Consider the following 22619-nt stretch of genomic DNA (forward strand, 5'->3'; position numbering starts at 1 on the left):
TTGTAATTTAGCCAAAGCACGAGATTATGTTTTAATATGTCCTGCAAGGTCTCCATCTTATATGTACTAACCTTATTTAAGTAGGTCGATCTATGTGATATTAAGTTAATGTACATGATATTAACTTGGCAATTCATAGGTAGGAAGGAGTGCAAACGGGGTGGATATTTCATGACTGCCTGCTTGACCCAAGGCTTACGGGAGAAATATGAGAGAGAAAATGGGATACTTGATATTATCCGTGTTCTAAACCCGAATTCGCAAAAAGTATGGATTAGGATATGAGAAGAGTTGTATCCACCATTATTTCTCATATTATACGGAATGAGTGATATGTTATACGACACTACCCATACTAGATTTTAAATTTAAAGGGAATTATGAGTTAGTATATGGGAATATTGTGACGCTGCTGTACTCGTCCTGTTTTCATCCCTAGTTGTAGTTAAGGATCTAGGCCGTGTTTTGTAGTACTACTACTAACCTAGATATCTCGATTTTTTTGTCTACTAAATGGTATGTTTTTTGTAAAAAAATTTTATAGGAAAGTTGTTTTAAAAGATCATATTAATCTTTTATATTTTTTATAACTAATAATTAATTAATCATGTAGTAATCTATCGCTATGTTTTTCGCATGATTATCTAACCGTGTGCCAAACGCAACCTTAGTCATATGCTCTATAGTCATAAGTGAGTGTGTAGCAGTAGTTAAAGATTTCGGATTAATAAGCGACTAAAACAAAAGTGGTAGATCTCAAAAATTTATGCAAAATTATATTCAACAATTTTACTAGCTGCAGCCACAGGGCTGCAACTGAAGAGGCCAAAATTTGACATCCCGCGTGTGCCTCCGTTACCGCGAAAACAAAATGCCTACCCCGCCACTCTTTTGAGGCTAAAAGTCATGTATGCCCATACCAGCTATTGAACTGGCATATCCCAAATGGGGTCAATTTAGCACTTTTACTCACTCGAGAATGACACATATAAGTGAAGCTAACCCTAGAATCATTCCCACTCCCTCCATTTGCACAGCCGCCAGGCAAGAAGAGCCTTCTTCCAGATCTTGCTCCAGCCACCCCTTTGCTCCCCTCCCAGGAGCAAGACGATGGCACCTGGGAGGAAGATGCTCGACGGCAAGAACAAGCCTGCCCGCCCTCCTTCTGTCCTTCCAGATCCTGCAGCAAGCCCTTGCCTCACTCCCAGGAGCAAGACGATGGCGCAAGGGCAGAAGGCGCTCGGCTGCAAGAACACACATTCCCACCCTCCTTCGGTCCTTCCAGATGACGCAGCTGCCATGGAGATGCCAGGTACTTCTCAGCTCATCATCCTTAGTGTTTTGAGGCTTGGATTGGGCGGCCCTAGATTGGGAGGTGGAGCAGAGGGGCTCCCAGGGCCAGGGTAGGGCTGGGCTATGAGTCTGTGCGTGGGGTGATTTTTGGTTTATCGATTTACAACTTACAGGTTTCCAAAGTGTTGATCTGGTGGTGTAGGGGACTATAAGTTTCTAATTAATTTCATACCCACTGAATATAATTGCAATGTATGTGCAGAAGAGGAAGACATGGACTTAAGCACGTTGAGGGCTCGGAATATCATGAGAAACAACCGATTTGCTAATCAGCTGGGTATCCGTAAACTAGCACAAATATTCCAGAGTTCAATTGCAAAGAAGAAAGCTGTTGGAAATATGATTGGCAAAAAGTCTAAGGTACCAACTCAAGTACTAAACTCTTCTACTAATTAATATCTCTAGTTGGCTGAGCTATGCTTGTTTAGTTGAGATTCAGTACATGTATGATGTAGTTTAGGTGTCACTTATATTCTGCATATGAATTCTTTGATCTACTTGGTTAAACATGCTAGTTCATAGCACTGAATTAATTCAAACTTAATGGTTGGTCATAGAGTACAAAAAATATGATTAATATAGGGAGAGAGTACCCTATCCCTTACGTATATAGTCGATACAAATATATTGTTAGTTGATCCCTGCCTTAGATGGACCCCATCATAGTTATGCAATTTTTTTTTGGAAAGATCAGGTCTTAGATTTGTTGAGTTTGCATTCTGAAATTTACTTTTGCATTGATGTTTTGCGTGACATATTTATTCCCAGTGGATATTTAAGGAAGTTTTTCTTGACTTTGTTTCTGCAACTTATTTTGACATGTCTTTGTTTGCTTTGGGAGGCTATGTTACTAGGGGAAGATGTGGCCAACACTGGTGATTGTGTCACAACTGGAACAGGAAGAACGTCTAAGAGAGTGCTAGCACCTGAAAATCTAGAAGAAACAATGAGATGCACTAGGCAAAGGGCTATGAAACAAGTGTCCACCACTAGCCTAATTGAAGCCACAGAGGTTGGACTTGAACCTGATTTGTCTACAAACCATAATCAGGGTGACACCAGCAATACTGAACAAGGCAAGTGGCCACCACTACTGTTTTTTGTTGTCAATATGTGTGGTATGTTGCACTCGTATTAAGTGCAGGGATCTTTTTTTTAACACATGTTAGAAAATGTATTTTGCTAGGCAACCTCACTTTAAGTACAGAACTGGAGCCAATGGGATTGAGCACTACTGAACAAGCCAAGTAACTTGGATTCCTGTTCTTATTGTCCTTATATGTGCTATGCTTCATTCATATCAAGTACATGATCTTTTTATTGACACTTGTAAATGTTTTATGTTAGGCACCCTAACTGGCAGTAGACAAGTAGAGCCAAGGGGCAACAGCATGGGCAAAGAGATTGATTCCATAAGCAGAGGTTTAGGGACCATGATACCAATCATTGTCAAGAAAGGGAAAAGAAGGCCAGAGGCTCCTATGCAAGCTGCAAAGTTGGCCTTAGAGAGTGGGATCATAATCAGGCAGCATATACCAATATATCCAAGTTGGACAGACTACAAGAAGGATAGTAGTCAACTTGATAACTTAAAGGGCAAACTCAAGGTAAGGCTCTGTTCCACTTATTGAATCAATGCTACTGTATGTGCTGCTAGCGTTATATAAGTAAAAATAGATGCACATTTAAATAAAAGTACATGCCATGGTGCAACTAGCTGCACCTTTAAGCAATAATACATTAGCCATATCGACCATTACATATAATTATTATACTTCCTTTCTACTTTCTACTTTTGTCAAAGCTTAATGTTATGCTATTTGATGAATAGGGAAAATTTTCCATTGATATCCACAACGACCCTGTAATAGCTGCAGTGGAAGACATCCTAAGGTGTGGAACACGCCAGATGAGGTATAGGTTCAAAAAGAAGTACTTCGATGGGGTACGTGCTAATCAAGTGAGGACTACATCGCCCTTGAAGTGTATGACCGATGAACAATGGACAAAATTGGTAGATATGTGGTCCAGCCCAGAGCACAAGGTAATGTTTAGCAGATTTCATTTTGTGTGAGCTCATTACTTGGATTTGAGCACAAATTCATGTTTGGCTGGGTATATACATATTGGATATGAGGTACATTTGAGATCTTTTGAATCTGTCAGTAGGAAGAACATGCCAGCAACATCTGAGAATTATAGATTTCTTATAGCAGTTTTCAGATTGACTATAAGATAATTCATGTAATCTTCCTGAGTTTTTTAACAACATAGCTTCCTAACATACATCAACAAAAATTTGATAGTCTCTCAGGTGGTAAGATAATTATTCCCTAGTCCAGTTTATAGCTCTGTTTGGATCAGCTCTATTTGCATTTTTAATGTAATAGTGACCTGTGAAAACAAATGAAAATAATGTTTCATGGAAATGATAGATGCATAGTAGTTCTATTACTTATTCTATGTAATTGTGTCATGTGCAGGGCAAATGCGCCAAAAACCAACTGAATCATGAAACAGTTCAGTTTCAGCAGCGTACCGGATCTCGGTCTTACATTGCACATGCCTATGTTGTGGTAAGAAAAAATGATGATGCATGTCATCTTGGTAGCGGTAGTTTTTGTGTTTTGTGATGGAGGTGTGCAGATTGATAGTGGCTTTGCATAATGCTATATGATTTAAAGCTTTAGTAGGCTCTCTCTTCATGTTAGATTACCTACAGCCCTCCCTACATGTTTTTATGCAGCACCAGGGGTTGGCCTCTATTCAGCTTTTGTTGCTCTTGTTTTCCATGGTAGAGGTATGGCAATATGCCATTCCTGTAGTGGCATACCTCTACAGTGCAAAACAATGATAGCAAGAGGTAACCAAAGCTCTAACCCCTGCTACAACAAAACATAGTGGGGGAGTAACAGATTATCTCACACTTCGAACATGTAAAAAATATGCTCATGTTTTATCAATAAATTTGTATCAGTTTGGTTTGATTGCTCGTCATGCTTATGCTTGTTTCGGGTGACATCAATTAAGTTTATACATAGAAACCACAGTTAATGTTTAACAAACATAATCAATGTCAACTAGAGTGCTTGTTCTGGAGGACATGTTTTTGTGTTATCTGTGTATTAACATAATCATTACTCATTCCATCATGTTACTCTCAACATTGCAGAAGCAAGAAAAATACAAAGACAGTGAGCCCACAGCAATTGATCTCTTTGAAGAGTTGCATTGCAGCAAAACTAAAGGTTTTAGTGAACCTGTGAAGAAAGCTATAGTAAGTACTAAACTATTACCTCTTCTTTCCTTCTTTTATTAAGTACCTTATGCAATGAATCGTTATTTATATAATAATGAAAAACTGAAATCTTGCTTTGATTGCTAGGATGATATGCATGCCCGGGAAGCCCTCACTTCACCATCAGTAGAAGATGGGCAGCAAGCTAAGACTTCTATTGACTTCTATCAACTACACTAAGACCATCCATCAAATTCCAAGCTCAGCCACCTCATTCCTGCCATCAAAAAGTGCATGTTTTCAGTTGCTAGTGAATAAAAAGTCCATTTTGTTCCTGATATGTTATGACGAATTTGTCTCATCATTCATCAATGATAGAACTATATTCATCAATGATAGAACTATCGTCGCTTTATCAATGACGATGTCCTCTAGTGGTCCTCTAGTGGTCACAGAACATGGGTAGTGACCCACTTTATGTGATGACAGCCATTTTGTCACTACAAGCAGACAATGACACGAAACAGCAGACAATGACACGAAACAGCAGACAATGACACGAAACAGACTGTTATCGTTATAATGTAATCGTCAACATGGTTGTACGGTGGTTGTTTCATATATAGCTGTATGGCTTGGTTCTTAACTGATCAGGGCGGCTAACCTTTCTTCACCCATATTCTCACCATTCCGTCCTGATAAAAACAATTTTTATTATAACAACTTATTCTCAACATGGCTGGATGGTGCTCATGTCTCCATCTACCGTCATGCATTTACTCCCACTGAGTAATGGTCCCACTGAGTAATGGTTCAACACTATCATAATCAACTCAAAAGTATAGTGTTGAATAAAATACACCTAATAGCAGGACTAAGCAATGTCATAAGTTGACTAGATTATAGTTGAGTAGATTATAGTTGAGTAATGAGGTTACAAGGTTTTAGAATAATTAAGCATTAAACATAGGCTCAACATAATCAAAAGTGTGGTGACGTCTCGGGGTGGTCAAGAAAGTAGCAGGAAGGTGCCGTCTAGCCGAAGTATTTCGTAAGTCCGGAATTAATGTGGCCGACGAACTGGCTTGGGTTCGGGAGGCGAGCCGGGGAAACAGAGCAGGAGAGGGGGGGCTTCGACCGTCGGCGGCGACGGCTCACGGTGCGGCCGGCCCAGCGGCGGTCGGTGGCTCCCGGAGTTCGGCGGCGGCGTGGCGGAGCGAGGCGGGAGGAGGGGCAGAGGTGGGAGGGTGCGGCGTCGGGAGGCTGATGTTCTCCCCCGCTTTATAGGCGCGCGCGCGGCTCGACGCCGGTTAGCCCCGCGACGCGACGGCGACCGGACGGCGGCTGCGGTGGCGTGGTTGCAGGGTGGTGGAGTGCGGGACGGTGGCGACACGCGTGCGTGAGGCGCGGATGTGGTTCTGCGCGTGGCGGCGTGGCGGCGAGTGGCAAGACGCGTGGCGGCGAGCGGCGCGACGCGTGGAGGTGCGCCCGGGGAAGCTGGTGGTGGCGTGCGGGGCGGTGGCATTTGGGTGGTGCGGCGACGAGACGCGACGGTGCCGGTGGGGCTAGCCCGACAGTCAGCGGCAGTGGCGGTGGCGTGCGGTGGTTGTGTGGCGTGCGGGGACGGGCGGCGTCGACGGGACGCGGCGAGCGGCGGGCCAGCGGTGCGACAGGATGCGACGGTCGGGGCGGTAGCTCGCGGCAGGGAGCGGCGGTCGAGCGGCGTCGGTTGGCCCCCGACGCGTGGCGGCGAGGCAGCGCGGCGCGACGGCCTCCTGACACGTGGCGGCGAGGCGGCGACGGGTCGCGCGCGTGGTGCGAGCAGCAGCGGTGGCGTGTGGGGCAATGGCGGCGTGTGGGCAGCGATGACAGGACGCGACGGCGTCGGCGACAGGGCTAGGGCGGCGGGCGGTGGTGCGGTGGCGTGGCGAGCGGCGGCCGGGGTTGGTGCGGTGGCGTGCGGGAGCGGCGACGATGGGACGCGACGAGCAGCTCGCGCGGTGCGGGCGACAGGGGATGGGAGGCAACGGCGGTGGCGAGGCTGGGTGGTGGATTGGCCCTGCCCCTCGCCGGCGGCAAGAGAGAGAGAGGGAGAGAGAGTTAGGAGATGAAAAAGAATTTGGAAATGGAATTTTGAAATTGAATTTGAAAATTGGAGACTTCCAAATAAAATTCCAATTTTCGAAATTGAATTCCGAATTTAGGGATTTTTGGGTGAATGATTTCTGGGCAACCTAATTGGAATTTAATTAGGCTACAAACGGAATGTTACAAGAAGCCAAACCATCGGCTGTTCGTTGGCGACGTCGTCGCCGACGCTACCCGCGGAGAGCATCACGCGGTCGAACACCTCAGCTGTCCACTCCTCCCGGATGACGGACGTCACCCACCGCGCCAGCTCGGCGCCGTCCGTAGTGGCCTTCCCGGTGAGCAGCTCCAGCAGCAGCACGCCGTACGCGCGCACGTCCGCGCAATGGGCAGCGGCGTCAGACGGCCCGGACGACTGCGACGGCGGCCGCGCCACAGACGACGCCCCTTCAGTCGCACAGGTCTGGCCCGCCGGCCGCCGACGCCCCGCGCGCACGCGTCGCCCTGCCGGCCGCCACTGCCTCTGCTCGCGTCCTGCACCTCCGGCCGCCGCCGCCTTCTCTTGGCCTCTGTGTATTTTCGCGTGAGCGAGAGTGAGAGAGATAGCAGCTACGGTTTTGGAGGGGGTATTTTGGTCTTTTAGCGTGTCTTTTCTTTTTCTTTTAATTTTTTTCACCACCAACCGACGGTATGCTAACTCTAGGGTTAAACGGCGTCTTCATTTTTAAAAAACGGGGTCAAATCTGTAAGTGGAAAAAATGAGATCAAATACGTAGTTGGCTCCTAAAATGGGGTCAGTTATGCAATAGCCTCAAATTTTAATGGGCTTAAACAGAGTTTGGATTCAAAAGTTATAAATTTTAGAAGTTACGTTGTTTACTTGCTTAACCTACAGAAAAACAGGTTAACGACTTTTTAACAACAACTTGGACGACTCGGGAAAGCGTGAACAAAATACACACTCGCAAAACAGAACTAAAATGTGCACGAATCAAAGATTCGCACGATGAATCAGACCCGAAACGCGAACATGTGAACTATGAGCAGACCAACGACAGGATTTAATGACTCGTTAAACTGAAATTTAACGACTCGCTAACAAGGGAACTTAATGACTTTAATGTAAAATCAATCTACACATACGAAATTGAATTCTGCACAATAAATCGATCTCACGATAGCTACTAGATTAGAAACCTAAACAATTAAACGGTAGATCAAAGTAAATTGATTCGCAAGCAGAAACACCATGCGACCTTAAATTTGGTGGAGAGATTGGTGACGAATTGCTGCTGATGCTTACTATTCGGCAAGGGCAGAACAGACGCACGGGCAGCAGGGGATGGGCAGCACGGGTGATCGGCCAGGCAGGGCATGGCAGAGGGGAACCTAGGCTCGGTGACGATCAGGACCGGTGGCGGCTCGCTGTGCAGCTGCTTGGGCAGTAGGGATGCACGGCTAGTGCTGCGACTAGGCAGGAACAGAGGCGGTGCGGCAAAGCGGCAAAGGCGACGAGCTTGGCCGCAGGAGACAAAAACTTGAGGGGAAAACGGGGCTATGGGTGGTAGTTATAGGGATAAAATCTAGAGATAAACTAGGATTTCATCCCCTATAAAAAAGAAATAGAAAAAGTTTCACAGGAATAAGAAAAAGAGTCCTAATAGATTAAGAATTTATTTTGCCTTGAGGGGAGAGAGTTGGGGGCGCACACGATCAAGGACAGGGGAGGGGGTGTGATCTGGAGAGACAAGGGAGTGCGGCAGGGGAGGGAGTCCGGGGGGGAGGGTTGGGCACACTGGGAGAGGAGGGGTGGGGAGGCAGTGCGAAGGGGATTGAGGGTGCAGGTAGAGGAGAGGAGGAGATGGGTCTGCGGCTTTCTGGGCCCAAAACACGAGCGGAAACTCTGATTTGGCCCAAACAAAAACCTACAGCTAAAGAGAGGAAAAACAACCGAACGAGCTGCCGTTAAAAGCTTTGTTTGATTTTTTTCATGAATTTTTAATGAAATTCTTCTGAAATTCAACTATAAGTCCCAGAGTTTGACCCAACGAAAAACGAAAAAACGTTTTCGTGGCCTTTAGGTGATTTGTTAAATAATTTCTTTTGGACTACTTTCTCCTAGTTAAACCAACACGTTTTCTTTCAATTCAATTTAGTGTTTTGACTTTTACGCTAGGAGAAAACTCAGGGCACGACAGGCACACCCTATGACAAATCAGTATAGTTCCATTGTCTAATAGAATAACAAGTTTTAAACCACATAACTGAAAAAGAAAAACGCTAATATAGCTAAGTAGTGGGTAACATTCGATAGGCAGCTCTTGAGTGCAGTAGCGACTCGTCTAATCTTCTGAAAGATCCTTGTCAGACCTAGCTCTGGCTTCTGAGGAAAAAGAGGAAAATTGCAAGGCTTAATATAACCACCGTACTCAACAAGCTACATCGGACAAATGCAATAAATAATGTATTAGGGTGTACAAAGGAATAAATGGCTCAAGAGATAACTTTTGCATGAATAGAATTTTGAAAAGAATTTAATTTACCAAAAGCAAAAATACCAATAAGTATTAATCAAAATTAAAACAAACACTGGCCAGTGTTAAGCCACACTAAACCAAGCTCAATTAACACTAATATTGTGCTAAATCACAAAATACCAATGTCACTAATACCGTGCTAAACAACACAGTATTAGCTTAGCATATCAATCTTAACAAATTATTAACCATGTTCATTTAATTATGAAAATAGTGAAACTAATATCATGCTCAGAAATTACACAAATTTTCAAACAATACCATGTATTAAATCTCGGTCCAGGATCAACCTAAGTACACACTATGACAATTTAGTACAGATCCATCGTCTTAATTAAACAAATAAAATAATATAGTCTTAACAATGTAGTGGAGAAAGAAAATCTAATTCAACTTTCTTAGAGAAGCGACAACATCGTCACAACCTCACAGGTAGCACTTGAGCATAGCTGCTCGCCTAATTTTCGAATAACTCCTCGTCGAACACAACTTCAACTTCTAGGGAAAGGGGGAAAAGCAAGTTGAGTGCAACCACCGTACTCAACAAGCCACCAACAAATACAATAGAATAGATGCATAAGGATATACAAAGGAAAAGGCTAAGGCTCACTTTGCACAAAACAACAGTTATAAAGCAATTAATTTAGCAAAAAGAGGTAAAATAATTGAGCAATTAAGTAACAGTATTAAGCAAACCACCGGTCAGTGCTAAACCACACCGCACGAGGCCCACCAACGCTAATACTGTGCAAAACCACATAATACCATTCCACTAATATCGTACTAAACCACGTAATGCCAACTCTACTAATAATCATGCTAAACCACACAACACGAGCTTTACCCATATATCTTGACAAAATTTTACCAAATTCATTAAATTATGAAAACAATGAAACTAATCACTCGAGTCTAAGGTAACTGGCGGGTGGAGCAGGAGCACCACGGCTGCCTGCAGCGCGCCTTCCGGTGAACCAAATTCCAAGCGTCGACGTTTTTCACCATGGCGCCGCCCGCCCGCTCGCACACTCGGGCGGGGCCTGCAGTTGGCTGTGTTGGGGGCAATGCCGTGGGCTACTGCACGACCCTCAGCTGCCGCGGAATCACGGGGTGGTGTTGGAGGAGATCTATAGGTACGAGTCCGGCAGTGCCGGTGAACTTGGGCTATGGCCGCCCTCGTTCGTCGGGTCATCCTCGTCCACCACATCCTCCACCAGAACGTCCTCCATCGCCTCGCGGGGAGACATCCGAGTACGCAGCACTGGCTCTTTCGCCATCACTAGCTGGCGAGGAAACCAAGATTTTCCCGAAGAGCGGGAAGCAGTGGCTTCAAACCTTAACAAGCGCACCCCCTACCTAGCGCGCCAGCTGTTGGAGCGTGAGCTCATCGAGTGGGGGACCGTGGGACCCCCTTTGTGTGTGCGGATTAGAGCCTGAAAGCCTATAAAAAGAACGGATGAAAAGGAGAGAGATTGGGGGTCAGGCTTCTGATGGACGCAAAAGAGTTATACATGTTCAAGAAGCTGTGAGGTGTAATACCCTACTCCTGTCGCTTAGCAACTATGAGAGCAAAGTTGCAAGCTTGTGCGAGAATGTTCTACTTGTCTTCTGTTGTTTCTTCCTGTTGGCCAGGGTCTCTTTTTATACTTCAAGGGAACACCACGAGGGTCATGGTTTTTCCCACCTGCTGCGTGCATGGGTTCATTCTCCTCGGGACTACCATAGAGGGTGCAATTAGTCAACATGCTTCCTCATGTCGCCATGCTGTCACCTCTCGGGCCTACCAACCAGTGGGTAGAGGAGGGGGCAACCTCTTGGACCTAGCAGTCTGAACGGGGGGCACTCCCTCTCACACCGTCTCCCTACGCATTTAATGCGACAAGGACCGTGACTAAGAAAGGCCATCCCTACGGTAAGAGTCGTCACCGCACAGTCAGCAAGGGCTTGTCATCCCCCTGCTTTTTCTGGAGAGGGGCATGGACAGGAGGCATGCGCTTGTAGCCACATTAAATGCAGCATGGTGTGTGCCAGACACCTTCTCATCGCCATAAATGTGGTGATTGGGCGCCAGGGACGCGCTGTGACCGCATGCGTGGTGGGACCCGCGTGCACTACCCTAGGACGCGGGGGTCGGGGGCGGCCCAACCCCTCCAGCGCTCAGCCGTCAGGTAGCCTTCCGGGTCCAATCCCCTAGGAGGCATGTGGATTCCTAGGACCTGACCCCTTTTTCAAGGGTTCGAACACATGGGTCGACGGAGCCATGCGCCACACAAGGGATACCCCCGGGCCCATATCTCCGACAGGGTCACATGCTTAATGGACTGAAATACACGAATTGGATGATGATCTAATACATGATCAGTTCGGATAGCGATCTGATTAGTACCCCAATGGGCCTTCGAGGCACAGTTTCAGCTTTTATATATACAATGAGGAGAAGGCTAGTTCGTTGCATGTGAAAAACCCTAGGCGTCCTCCTCCTGAGACAAAAACCCTAGCTATACTCATACGCTAGCACATTCCCGTATAGCATTCCTTCCCTAGACATGTGGATGCCAATAGAGGCACGGCTAGATTACATTGTTGATCGGTAAACTTGCATATTGAGCTATATGAGTGTGGAGGAGAAGGATGGTCTATAACGATCGACTACTTCCTCTACATCAACGCGCGCTAGATCTCCGATACTACTTCAGTTTTTAGCACCTTTTTCTACTGCACAGCACGTCGTGTGTAATAATTTATCATCTTCTACTTGCATGGTTCATGATTTAAATGGTAGAAAATTTTGTTTTTATGCTATTGTAGCCAACACGTATCCATACAGATGGATGCACGAACGGGTCCAAGAGGCAATGGAGCTACATGCCATCATAGCACCCTTTTGTGACTCGTGATTGAGCAATGAAACGAACTTGTGGAGGGGTGATAGAGAGACAGTTATGCGGATCAAAAGATGGCATCGATTAGCAACGATTAAGCATATGAGCAGAGAGACATGCACCTCTGCATGACATTTGTAGCCTTGTAGGTGAAATTAATCCTGACATTCCTACCACTTTGGTAATGGTACTGTTAGTTTATTCATAAGCTGCCTTAGAAGTCTTATTATAATTGAAATTTTATTGTGATATTTTTGTCCTTTAGTTATTCAAGGACATTCTGTTTTTATCTCTAATCAATAATTTATCTAGTAATATAAACGACGAAGGATAACGAAGCTTCCGACATTGGTGTCGAGTCGTTTCTTCAGTTCGGTGAAACACTCCACCTAGGCGGAAGACACGGGCTAGATGGATATATATTAGCGATACTATAGATTGTATAGAAAGTATAGCTGTTTGTATTTGTTTTTATGTTTATCTCCTCTAATTGAGGATCATGTAACCTCCTGTACACGGCTATATATATATCAATCCGCCCCCCTGTTCAGGTGTGAGGCGTTCGTATCTATTCCTTCTACATGGTATCAGGAGTCTAGGTTTTCTTCCGCTGCCTCCTGCGCCGCTTGTTCTCAGCCACGCACGTCTCGACGCTGCCGTTTCTCGACCGCGCTCGCCTCGTCTCCGCGCTGTTGGTTCTCGGCTGCGCTCGCCTCACCTCCCCGCACTGCCGGATCGCCCGCGCTTGCCTCCCCTCACCGCCCGCGCTCCCGCGTGCTCGTCGTGCCGGCTGCGCTCGTGCTCCAACGCGCTTGCCGCGTCGGCCGCGCCTTCCGTCGCGCGCCCTCCCTGCTCGGCGCCGCCATGTCAACCGCGTCCATGTTGTCGTCTACTTCCGCCGGCACCATGTCATCGACTTCATCTGCTACTTCCAGCGAGTCCGCCGGCATCTTCGTCAGCCCCTTTGCCACCATCTCTGTTCGGACTCACGTGCATGTCCCCCTCGAGTCGAAGAATTCCAACTACAACAAGTGGAAGGCTCTCTTCCTCTCCCTCTGCGGCAAATTCGGCCTCCTCGACCACATCAACGGCGCTGCGCCCGCGCACCCCGACGACCCTGCATGGCAACAGGCGGACTGCTGCATCATCAGCTGGATGTACGGCTCCGTCTCCGACGACATCCTCGATCTTGCCATGGAGCCGGATCAAACTGCACGTCAACTTTGGGTCGCCATCCAGGAGATGTTCTACGCCAACAAGGAACCACGCGCCATCTTCCTCAGCCATGCGTTCCACTCCCTCTCTCAAGGTGATTTGTCCATTGCCGATTATTGCCAACACATGAAAACAGCCGCCGACGCCCTGCGCGACGTTGGGCACCCTATCACGGAGTCGCAGCTCGTCTTCAACCTGCTGCGTGGTGTCAACCCCCGCTTCTCCGGCACGGCCGACAACATTGCCAGCGCCCCTGTCCTCCAGTCGTTCACCTCGGCGCGGAACACGTTGCTGTTGAAGGAGCTTCGTATCGCCAACGAAGTTAAGGTGCAGGCGCAGATGGCGCTCCTCGCGGCTTCCTCGGCTTCCTCCAGCTCCTGCACCTCATCGTCCTGCGCCGCCCTTTCTGCCTCAAGCATCCAGTCGCGTGGTAGCGGCTCCAACACCGGCAACAACGGTAACTCCAACAACAATAACAAGCGGCGCCGCGGCCGTAACGGTGGCAATGGCGGCGGTGGTGGTCGCCAGCAGTCCACCGGCGGCGGCAACCAGGCCTCCGGCTTCCAGCAAGTCGGCAGCTTCTTCCAACAGGCCAACCAGCGTCCCGCTGGGCCTTGGGTCTTCTGCTTCTCCCCGTGGGCCGTGCAGCCCCAGGGCTGGCGTTCCTCTGGTGCTCGCCTGCTTGGCCCGTACCCACAGGCGAACATAGCTTTCGCCGGCCCATATTACTCCGCGCCACCTGCTGCTGCATCACCCCCCATGGCGCAGCCCAATTGGGACCAGGTCGGTCTCGTTGCCGCACTGAACCAGCTCACAGTGCAAAGCCCCAACCCTTGGGTGCTGGACACAGGTGCTACCTCACATATGTTCTCCAGCGATGGTATCCTCCTCACTGACTCCCTAATTCTCATACATTTATTACAGTCAGCAATGGTCATACCATCCCTGTCGTGTGTCGTGGCACTTCTTTTCTTCCCATTGGAACCACTAAATTCTCACTTAAGAACATTCTTGTTGCTCCTTCTTTGGTTCATAACTTTATGTTCGCCAGTTTACTCGCGACAACCACTGCTCCATTGAATTTGATGAGTTTGGTTTTTCAATTAAGGACATGCGGACCCGGCGCGTGATTCTTCACTGCAATAGCCGTGGCGACCTCTACACCATACCCACTGCAGCTCCATCCGTCGCCGTCGACAACCTCCTCGCCGAGTCATCCACCTTGTGGCATCGCCGCCTTGGCCACCCTAGTCATGCTGCTGTCCACAATCTTCAGAAATTATTCGCCATTTCTTGTACTAAGTCAATTAGGGAAACATACTCATTTTCCTTTTACTCGCTCTTCTTCTAGTACCTCGTCACCTTTTGAGCTTATTCATTGTGACGTATGGACCTCGCCGGTTTTGATGATTTTAGTCACTTCTGTTGGACATTTCCACTCCGACGAAAGTCCCATGTCCACCAGCACCTTGTCGATTTTACCCAGTATGTTTCTACACAGTTTGGCTTTCCCCTCAAGTGCATTTAAGCCGACAATGGTTCCGAGTTTGTTAATCATGCCACCACTACCTTTCTCGCCAGTCGTGGCATCCTTTTGCGTCTCTCATATCCATACACCTCACCACAAAATGGGAAGGCCGAACGCATGCTTAGAACCATCAACAACTTCATCCGGACTTTACTCATCCAAGCATACATCCCTCCGTCCTATTGGGCCGATGGCCTGGCCACAGCCACATACCTACTTAACCGCCGACCGTCCTCTTCGGTACAACACTCCATTCCTTTTCAGCTCCTCCATGGAAAACCCCCCCTCGTACTCTCATCTTCGGGTATTTGGTTGTCTTTGCTATCCTAACATTAGTGCCACGACACCCCACAAACTGGCTCCTAGGTCCACTGCATGCGTCTTCCTTGGCTACCTGACCTCTCATAAGGGCTACCGCTGTTGGAGCTTTCTACTCGCCGCATTATTATCTCACGCCATGTCATCTTCGACGAGTCTCGCTTTCCCTTTGGCCACCCCACCTGCGATTGCCTCTTTTGATTTTCTCTTGCAGGGTGTCAGCACCGCGGTCGCTCCATCCTCCTTGGGTGTTGAGCAGCCGCATCCTCTTGTGCCCACTCCCTCTCCCAAGGTCGAGACATCGCGTTCGGTTGCTCCCTCTTACAAGGTTGAGCCGACTTACTTCCTCCACTCGACCGGCGCGTCTAGTCTTTTGACTCCCTCGGGTGGGTCGTCCCTGGGATTCGGCTCCTCGGGCGACTTGCCCGCCAGCCCGGCCGCCTCGCCCACCCGGGCGCCGCCTGAGTCTCCGATTAGGGCTGCCATGTCCTTGGTGTCGCCCTACCGGCTCACCTACGAGCGGCTCAACCGCCCAGCTCCCCCCACCATCGACCACACTATGGTGACCTGATCGCAGATTGGCTTTCTCAAGCCGGTTGAGCGGTTGACCCTCACGGCTTCTCACACGGCTGCTTCACCGATCCCAGCCAACTACCGCAGCGCCCTGGCCGATCCTAATTGGCGCGCTGCGATGGCTGATGAGTACAAGGCGTTGGTTGACAACAGAACCTGGCGTCTTGTCCCTTGTCCCCTTGGGGCGAACATTGTTACGGGCAAGTAGATCTTCAAGCATAAGTTCCACTCCGATGGTACCCTTGCCCGTCACAAGGCTCGTTGGGTTGTTCGTGGCTATTCGCAGCAACACGACATCGACTACGACGAGACGTTGAGCCCGGTGGTCAAGCCGGCCACGATTCGTATCGTTCTCAGCCTTGCCACTTCTCGCTCTTGGCCGATCCATCAACTTGATGTGAAGAAAGCCTTTCTTCACGGGAATCTAGAAGAAACTATCTATTGTCAGCAACCCTCTGGTTTTGTTGATCTAGGTGCTCCTGATGCTGTCTGTCTTCTGTAGAAGTCGCTCTATGGATTGAAGCAGGCCCCTCGTGCTTGGTATCAGCGTTTCACCACATACCCTCGCCAACTGGGATTTGTGGCCTCATCGTCCGAGACATCTCTCTTTGTTTACAAAGATGGAGATCGTATGGCCTATCTTCTACTCTACGTCGACGACATCATCCTCACGGCGTCCTCCTCGGCTCTCCTCCAGCACCTCACGGCTCGCCTTCACTCGGAGTTCGCCATGACAGACCTTGGAGACCTCCACTACTTCCTCGGCATCTCTGTCAAGCGCTCCTCTGATGGCTTGTTTCTCTCCCAGCGTCAGTATGCCGTTGATCTTCTTCAGCGCGCCGGTATGGCTGAGTGTCACTCTACATCGACTCCCGTCGACACTCGTGCCAAACTGTCTGCCACAGACGGTGCTCCAGTTGCTAACCCCTCAGAGTATCGAAGTCTTGCTGGTGCTCTCCAGTACCTTACACTTACCAGGCCAGACCTAGCATATGCTGTTCAGCAGGTGTGCCTCTTCATGCATGATCCACGCGAGCCTCACCTTGCCCTGATCAAGCGCATCCTGCGGTATGTGAAGGGTTCTCTCTCCGCCAGTCTTCACATTGGTACCGGTCCGGTCAGCTCTGTGACGGCCTACTCCGATGCAGATTGGGCTGGTTGCCCTGATTCGCGTCGCTCTACTTCGCGCTACTGTGTCTATCTTGGTGATAACTTGGTCTCTTGGTCTTCTAAGCGACAGACCACGGTCTCCTGCTCCAGTGCAGAGGCCGAGTATCGCGCCGTTGCCCATGCCGTTGCCGAGTGCTGCTGGCTGCGTCAACTGCTTCAGGAGCTCCATGTCACGTTTGCTTTGGCCACCGTCGTCTATTGCGATAACGTTAGCGCTGTCTGTATGACCGCTAATCCTCTCCATCATCGCCGCACGAAGCACATTGAGATCGATATCCACTTTGTTCATGAGAAGGTCGCCTTGGGCCAGGTTCGGGTTCTTCATGTTCCCTCTTCTCACCAGTTCGCTCATGATCAAAGGCCTACCTGTTCAGCTGTTCACTGAATTTACGTCCAGTCTTTGCGTCCGTCTACCTCCCGCTGTGACTGCGGGCGGGTATTAGCGATACTATAGATTGTATAGAAAGTATAGCTGTTTGTATTTGTTTCTATGTTTATCTCCTCTAATTGAGGATCATGTAACCTCCTATACACAGGTATATACGTATATCAATCCGCCCCCTGTTCAGGTGTGAGGCGTTCGTATCTATTCCTTCTACAATATAGCATCAACATTGCATTTTAACTTTCAAAAACATATATACACCAACCGATCGATATGTACTGAACATGATTTCATTTTATCTCGTGTGCTAATCAATTACTTATGTTACAGATCTTCGCCATTAACGGCGACAAGCGGCAGCTCGACCTCGTGTGCCCACTCGATGCACCTCGTCTCGAAGTGCCGGCTCCTCACCCCATTGGGCATGTAGCTCACCCAGGCCTTGAGCCCCACGCGCCACGGCACCGTCCTCCCCTCGGCTTCCATCCCCACCCTCCACGTCACCTCCTCCGGCAGATCGTCACCTGCCACCACCAGCCCCCACATCTTCGTGAAGGCCCTGCCCGGTCCGCCGTACCGCCGCCGCATGCCGTTGCGCGGGTCGGCTGCTCCCGCCGTGCCTCCATTGCTGTCGCGCCACGACGCGATCTCCGTTCCGGTAACCGGGTCGCACAGCACGCCCTCGAAGACGCCCGCGCTGCCCTCTGCCTCTTGCTCCCACCGCCAGCTCCGGTTGCATCTCCGGGCCGACGAGCGCATCTTGGCCTTGACCCTCGGAAGGACGACGCCGTTCGCTAGTTTGGTAGTGCCGGCGAAGGTGCCCCTGACGGTGCGCGTCATCTCGACGTGGCGCTCTGGGTTCCCCGTCGACCGGCCGAGGCTCGGGCCGGTGGCGTACGACGCGCCGAACCGAGGACCGACCCAGAGGCGGAGACGAGACGGGAAATGGCGCTCGCTGTCCATAGCGTCGTCGTCGACATCCTCGCCACCGGTGTCCGTCTCGTCCTTCCGTAACCCGAGCCGCGCGACGCGTACCCGGACGTTGTCAACGCGCACAGAAATGGTCATGAATCTCTTGTTACGCGCGCAAATGGCGTACTCCAGATGCGCGACGACCTCCAGCTGCTGGTGCGCCAGGCCGTACCGTAGCGCCGGCTCCTCCGGCGCCTCGTGAGGCAGCGCCGCAATGGGCGTCCATGCCGCGCTAGTGACGCGGTACATGGCGATCACCGGCGCGTAGCCTTTCAGAATCAATAGCCCGTGCACCTCGGTGGCATACGACAGGGAAAGGCACGCCGCGGGGAGCGCGGTCTGCCTGGCTGCCGACTCCGCTTGCATCTCCCGCAGCAAGCACAGCTTCGCGAACATGTAGCCGAGCGACCGCATGAACTGCTGCTCGACGTCTGGGCCGACGGAGCATAGGAGCTGGCCTAGCGCCGGCCGGCAGTTGCCAAGAGCGCGCTCGATGTCAGCCCCAAGAGCTTGGAAGAAGAGAAACCCGGTGTCGCCGGGTGCCTCGCAAGCGCATAACCAGAAGAGGCGCAGAAGCAGAGCCAGCGAGAAAAAGGAGGCAGCGGGCGCTGTTCCATCGGTCTCGGCCATGTCGAAGACGCCGGCGACGACCTCCTCGTCCAGCTTTGGTTCCGGTAACCCACCGTGGTTTCCGCTCATGCAAGGGATGAATGGTGACAGCATGATCACCTCGTCGAGGAGCCTCGCCAGCAGCTGACACCGCAATGCGACACTGGAGGCGGCCGCAAATCGCCCCGACGTCCACAGCACGCGCACCCCGCCGTTTGTGCCGTTCAAGGCGAGGGAGAAATCTACCAGCGTTTTCTCACCCTCGTCGCCTTCAACCGACGGGATGCAGTCGGCCTGCAGGGCAATGGAAGTGGTTCTGTCAGGGGAGGCAGCGAGGACTACTATGGTCTGCGACGACGGCTTGCCCGGTAGAGAAGGGAGGCTGATCAGCCATTGCCACACATCGTCCATGAGCTGCCGCTCGCTAGGTGGATTGGATACACTCGCGCGCGGTTGTGACGGTGTTCACGCTCTTGTATGATCGATGACTACGGCCGACCGTGTGGAGTGTGGTGGACTGGTGGGTGTAGTTTTGTGGCGCGGAATGGTGGCTTGGAGTGTGGAGCCGCGTCTACCACAGAGAGGTCATTAGTGGATATGATGATGTGAGCCTCTTGTGAGCCCTGCTGCGTCAGTCCTTTGAACAAGCCACTACTACAAAACAGGCTTATGGCAACGCAACCTAACATATTGAGAGACATGTTACAGAGAAACATTATAAAAACACATAGTATATGCTATAATGGTAGCTTGTAACCCAATTTTCTTAGGACGTGAAATATAGTTCCAGAAAAGTACCATAGGAGCACAAGATATGTGCTACAAAGGATATGTTGGCAAGGATGGTATTGTGCCTTTAATCACTGATTGGTGGCATAACCTATGATATTGTTTTTCTTTTTTACTTTACGTGTAGTTTGTGTTTAATAATCACATTTCAACAACAAAAGAAAAGGTAAAACCACAGGGACAATAAAAGTAAATAAACTACACCAAGTCACTGCCTACATATAAATGGCAATATTTAAGTTCCTCGTTTTTTCCATGTGACATCTGAATACTTAAGATGTGTTTCTTCTTCCGGGTGATAAACGCAGGTGAAGGACAAAAGTTACCATGAATCATCTTGATTGATCTCAATTGAAAACAGTTCTAAAATACATATAGGTTCCTCTTATCCAAGTTCATGTGTACACGCACAAAGAAAGAGTAAGTAATAAGTGCTCTTCACCAAAGATATATATGTCTGCAGTGAAGGTAAAACATACAGTCGTTCAATCAAAGTTGTCTGAAATGCGAAAAATAATTCTAAAAACATGCAGCAACTCAACCATGACCAGCATTATCTTTTTAAAACAAGCAAAACTTTGTTGGTGTTATGATAATTAGGATAGAAAATTATCTACATAATTCAACAAAGGTGGAGAAAAACTGAAAAAGACAACGTGAAAGATGGAGGCTCAAGCCGTCCATGACTTAAAGCAAAAATCTTACAATATCGTTAGCGCCACATATGCACCACGGTATCGAAAGCATGAAACTATGTAACGAGCAAAGCTTACAAATTATATCAAGAAAAACAAATCATAATTGCACAGCCTGTAACAGGAGAAAGTAATAGGCATTTCCATAACTTGCAGTTATTTTACAAAACTATAATGGTATCCTTGCAATTTCCCCCTCAAAAAAATAACTGTGTACCTATCTTCTACGTTCAGTACAAATTATGGTGTGGAATTCCGGATAATATGTATAGTTTCAATCTTTGTAGAAAACTAATTTCTTTCCAAATCTGATACTTCTGTTGTTCTTCTGGTATGATATTTAAGTATTTGGCACTCATACATGTGACATTAATCGATGTGTCTATGGCATATATGCCATGAGTGGCATATCTGTAAAGTGAGTTTCTTTGACAGTGGCCGAAAATTGAATGCACCTATTCTAGCCGGCTCAATCTGTTGTCAAAAACTGTCTGGTACAAGATCAAATATTTTGCCTAAACTATTTTTTTGCTCATTTTCCCCAAAACTATTCAAAACAACTTAGCTTACTCCCCAATGACATTCTATTTAGTACTTATATGAGTAGTTATTATAAGAGAAAATACATTCTGTACCACCGATTTTGGACCAATTCTACAATTTGCCACTGACTTTGTTCAGTCCTACAATATGCTACCGACTTTTGCTTAACTTCTACAATTTACCATCGTCGTTCAGTTACCATCCGCTTGTACTGTTTGTTTTTGTTATTACAACCGAAATACCCTTAAATCAAAAACTTTCAAAATTTGAAGAAAAATCTGAAATATCAACTTCTAACATTTTGGTCAAATTTTAGATGTTTTACAGTTTCATGTTTATAATATAAAATTTTAGAATATTTGGAAAAAGTTTGAAGTTTTTGTCCTAGAGGTATTTCGGTAATTAAAAAAAGTAATTAGTATTAATGGAGAGTAATTGGATGATGATGGTAAATTACAGAAATTAAGCAAAAGATGATGGCATATTATAAAACTGAACAAAGTCAGTGGCAAAACGTTGAACTGGAACAAAGTTAGGCTGCGTTCGGCAGCTGTATTGTTAACCGGTGCAGAAAACGCGGTAATAGATTAGTAAATGATTAATTAATTATTAACTATAAAAATAAGAAAATAGTTAATCTAAATTTTAAAGCAACTTTCGTATAGAATTCTTTTTGCAAAAAACACACCGTTTAACCATTCGGGATACGTGCACGCGAAAAACGAGGGAATCTGTCGTTAAGAAGGGGTAATGAATGGGGCCTTAGTTGTATACAGTAGATTATCTCTTATTAAAATCTAATAATTATTGTGCACATGCAAGTAGACCTTCATCATGATTCTGGTGAGATCAGGAACGTGATACTTATTTCCGCTCTTAAAGCATGTGTCAGGGGGGCATGTGAGAATGGTGTGTAAAATCATAGTCATAATTAATATTCTGTGATGAACAATTGGCTAGAATATTAATTTATTAATATAAATTGGTTTGGAAATATTTGTGGTATTGGCGTGGGTGCGTGGGACTAATGTGGGTCAGGTTGTAATATTTATGCCTGGAAAGGGTTGGTTAATTTGTCTCTATGTGTGCAGTTGAATTGAGGTCTACCGTAGTCAATGGTGAGGATCTGGACTGGGTTAAGAGAGGAATAGAGGTCTAGATGGTCGGGATGTCACGTGACATAGTTGGAGTAGAGTCAAGATCCTTAGAGATCAATATCAGTCAACTGTGGGATTAGGACTACGCTCTTGGAGTAGTCGAGGTCCAAACGGTCGAGGATGCCAGTGATGATATTGAATACGAGGTGACACATGGCAAATCCACCATTGTCGCTAGCAATATACTCGTGGTAACGCTACACCTAGATTTAATAATATAAATAAAATAATATAAATAATTTTCAATACAATTGTATATAAACCAAACATTTGAATTTATTTGTCTATTAGGGATTTTGTTAATTTGATTATTTGAACAAACTCTGACAAAATAGTAGCAAACCACTAGACATAGTGACTATTATAACTTTGTATACTTAATTATAGGTTGGACCACGTTGTAATAAATTAAGAGTTTTCAAGTTTGAAGGGTAATCTCGGAATTTGCAAGGCCTTGTTTATATGATAATTTTAGAAACATTGCAACAATAAATTGATACTCTAATTTCATAATCACTATAAAATATAAAATTAAGTTCACATATTACAAGGATAATTTTAATAAAT

General features: G+C 47.5%; 2 protein-coding genes across 2 annotated transcripts; one reads left to right on the plus strand and one right to left on the minus strand.

Annotated features, from left to right (window-relative positions):
• The first annotated feature begins 1024 nt into the window (after positions 1-1024).
• Positions 1025-5010, plus strand: LOC102707831. The gene is made up of 9 exons (XM_006664822.2): positions 1025-1312; positions 1556-1713; positions 2195-2429; positions 2540-2594; positions 2699-2960; positions 3185-3397; positions 3837-3929; positions 4526-4630; positions 4739-5010. The coding sequence occupies exons 1-9, from the start codon at positions 1111-1113 to the stop codon at positions 4829-4831; spliced, it is 1416 nt and encodes a 471-aa protein (XP_006664885.1). The 5' UTR covers positions 1025-1110; the 3' UTR covers positions 4832-5010.
• Positions 5011-17555: 12545 nt separating this feature from the next.
• LOC102708677 lies at positions 17556-19279 on the minus strand. The gene has a single exon (XM_006664823.2). The coding sequence runs from the start codon at positions 19277-19279 to the stop codon at positions 17612-17614; it is 1668 nt and encodes a 555-aa protein (XP_006664886.1). The 3' UTR covers positions 17556-17611.
• Positions 19280-22619: the final 3340 nt, after the last annotated feature.

This window comes from Oryza brachyantha, chromosome 3 (genome assembly GCF_000231095.2).
Source record: "Oryza brachyantha chromosome 3, ObraRS2, whole genome shotgun sequence".
Lineage (NCBI taxonomy): Eukaryota > Viridiplantae > Streptophyta > Magnoliopsida > Poales > Poaceae > Oryza > Oryza brachyantha.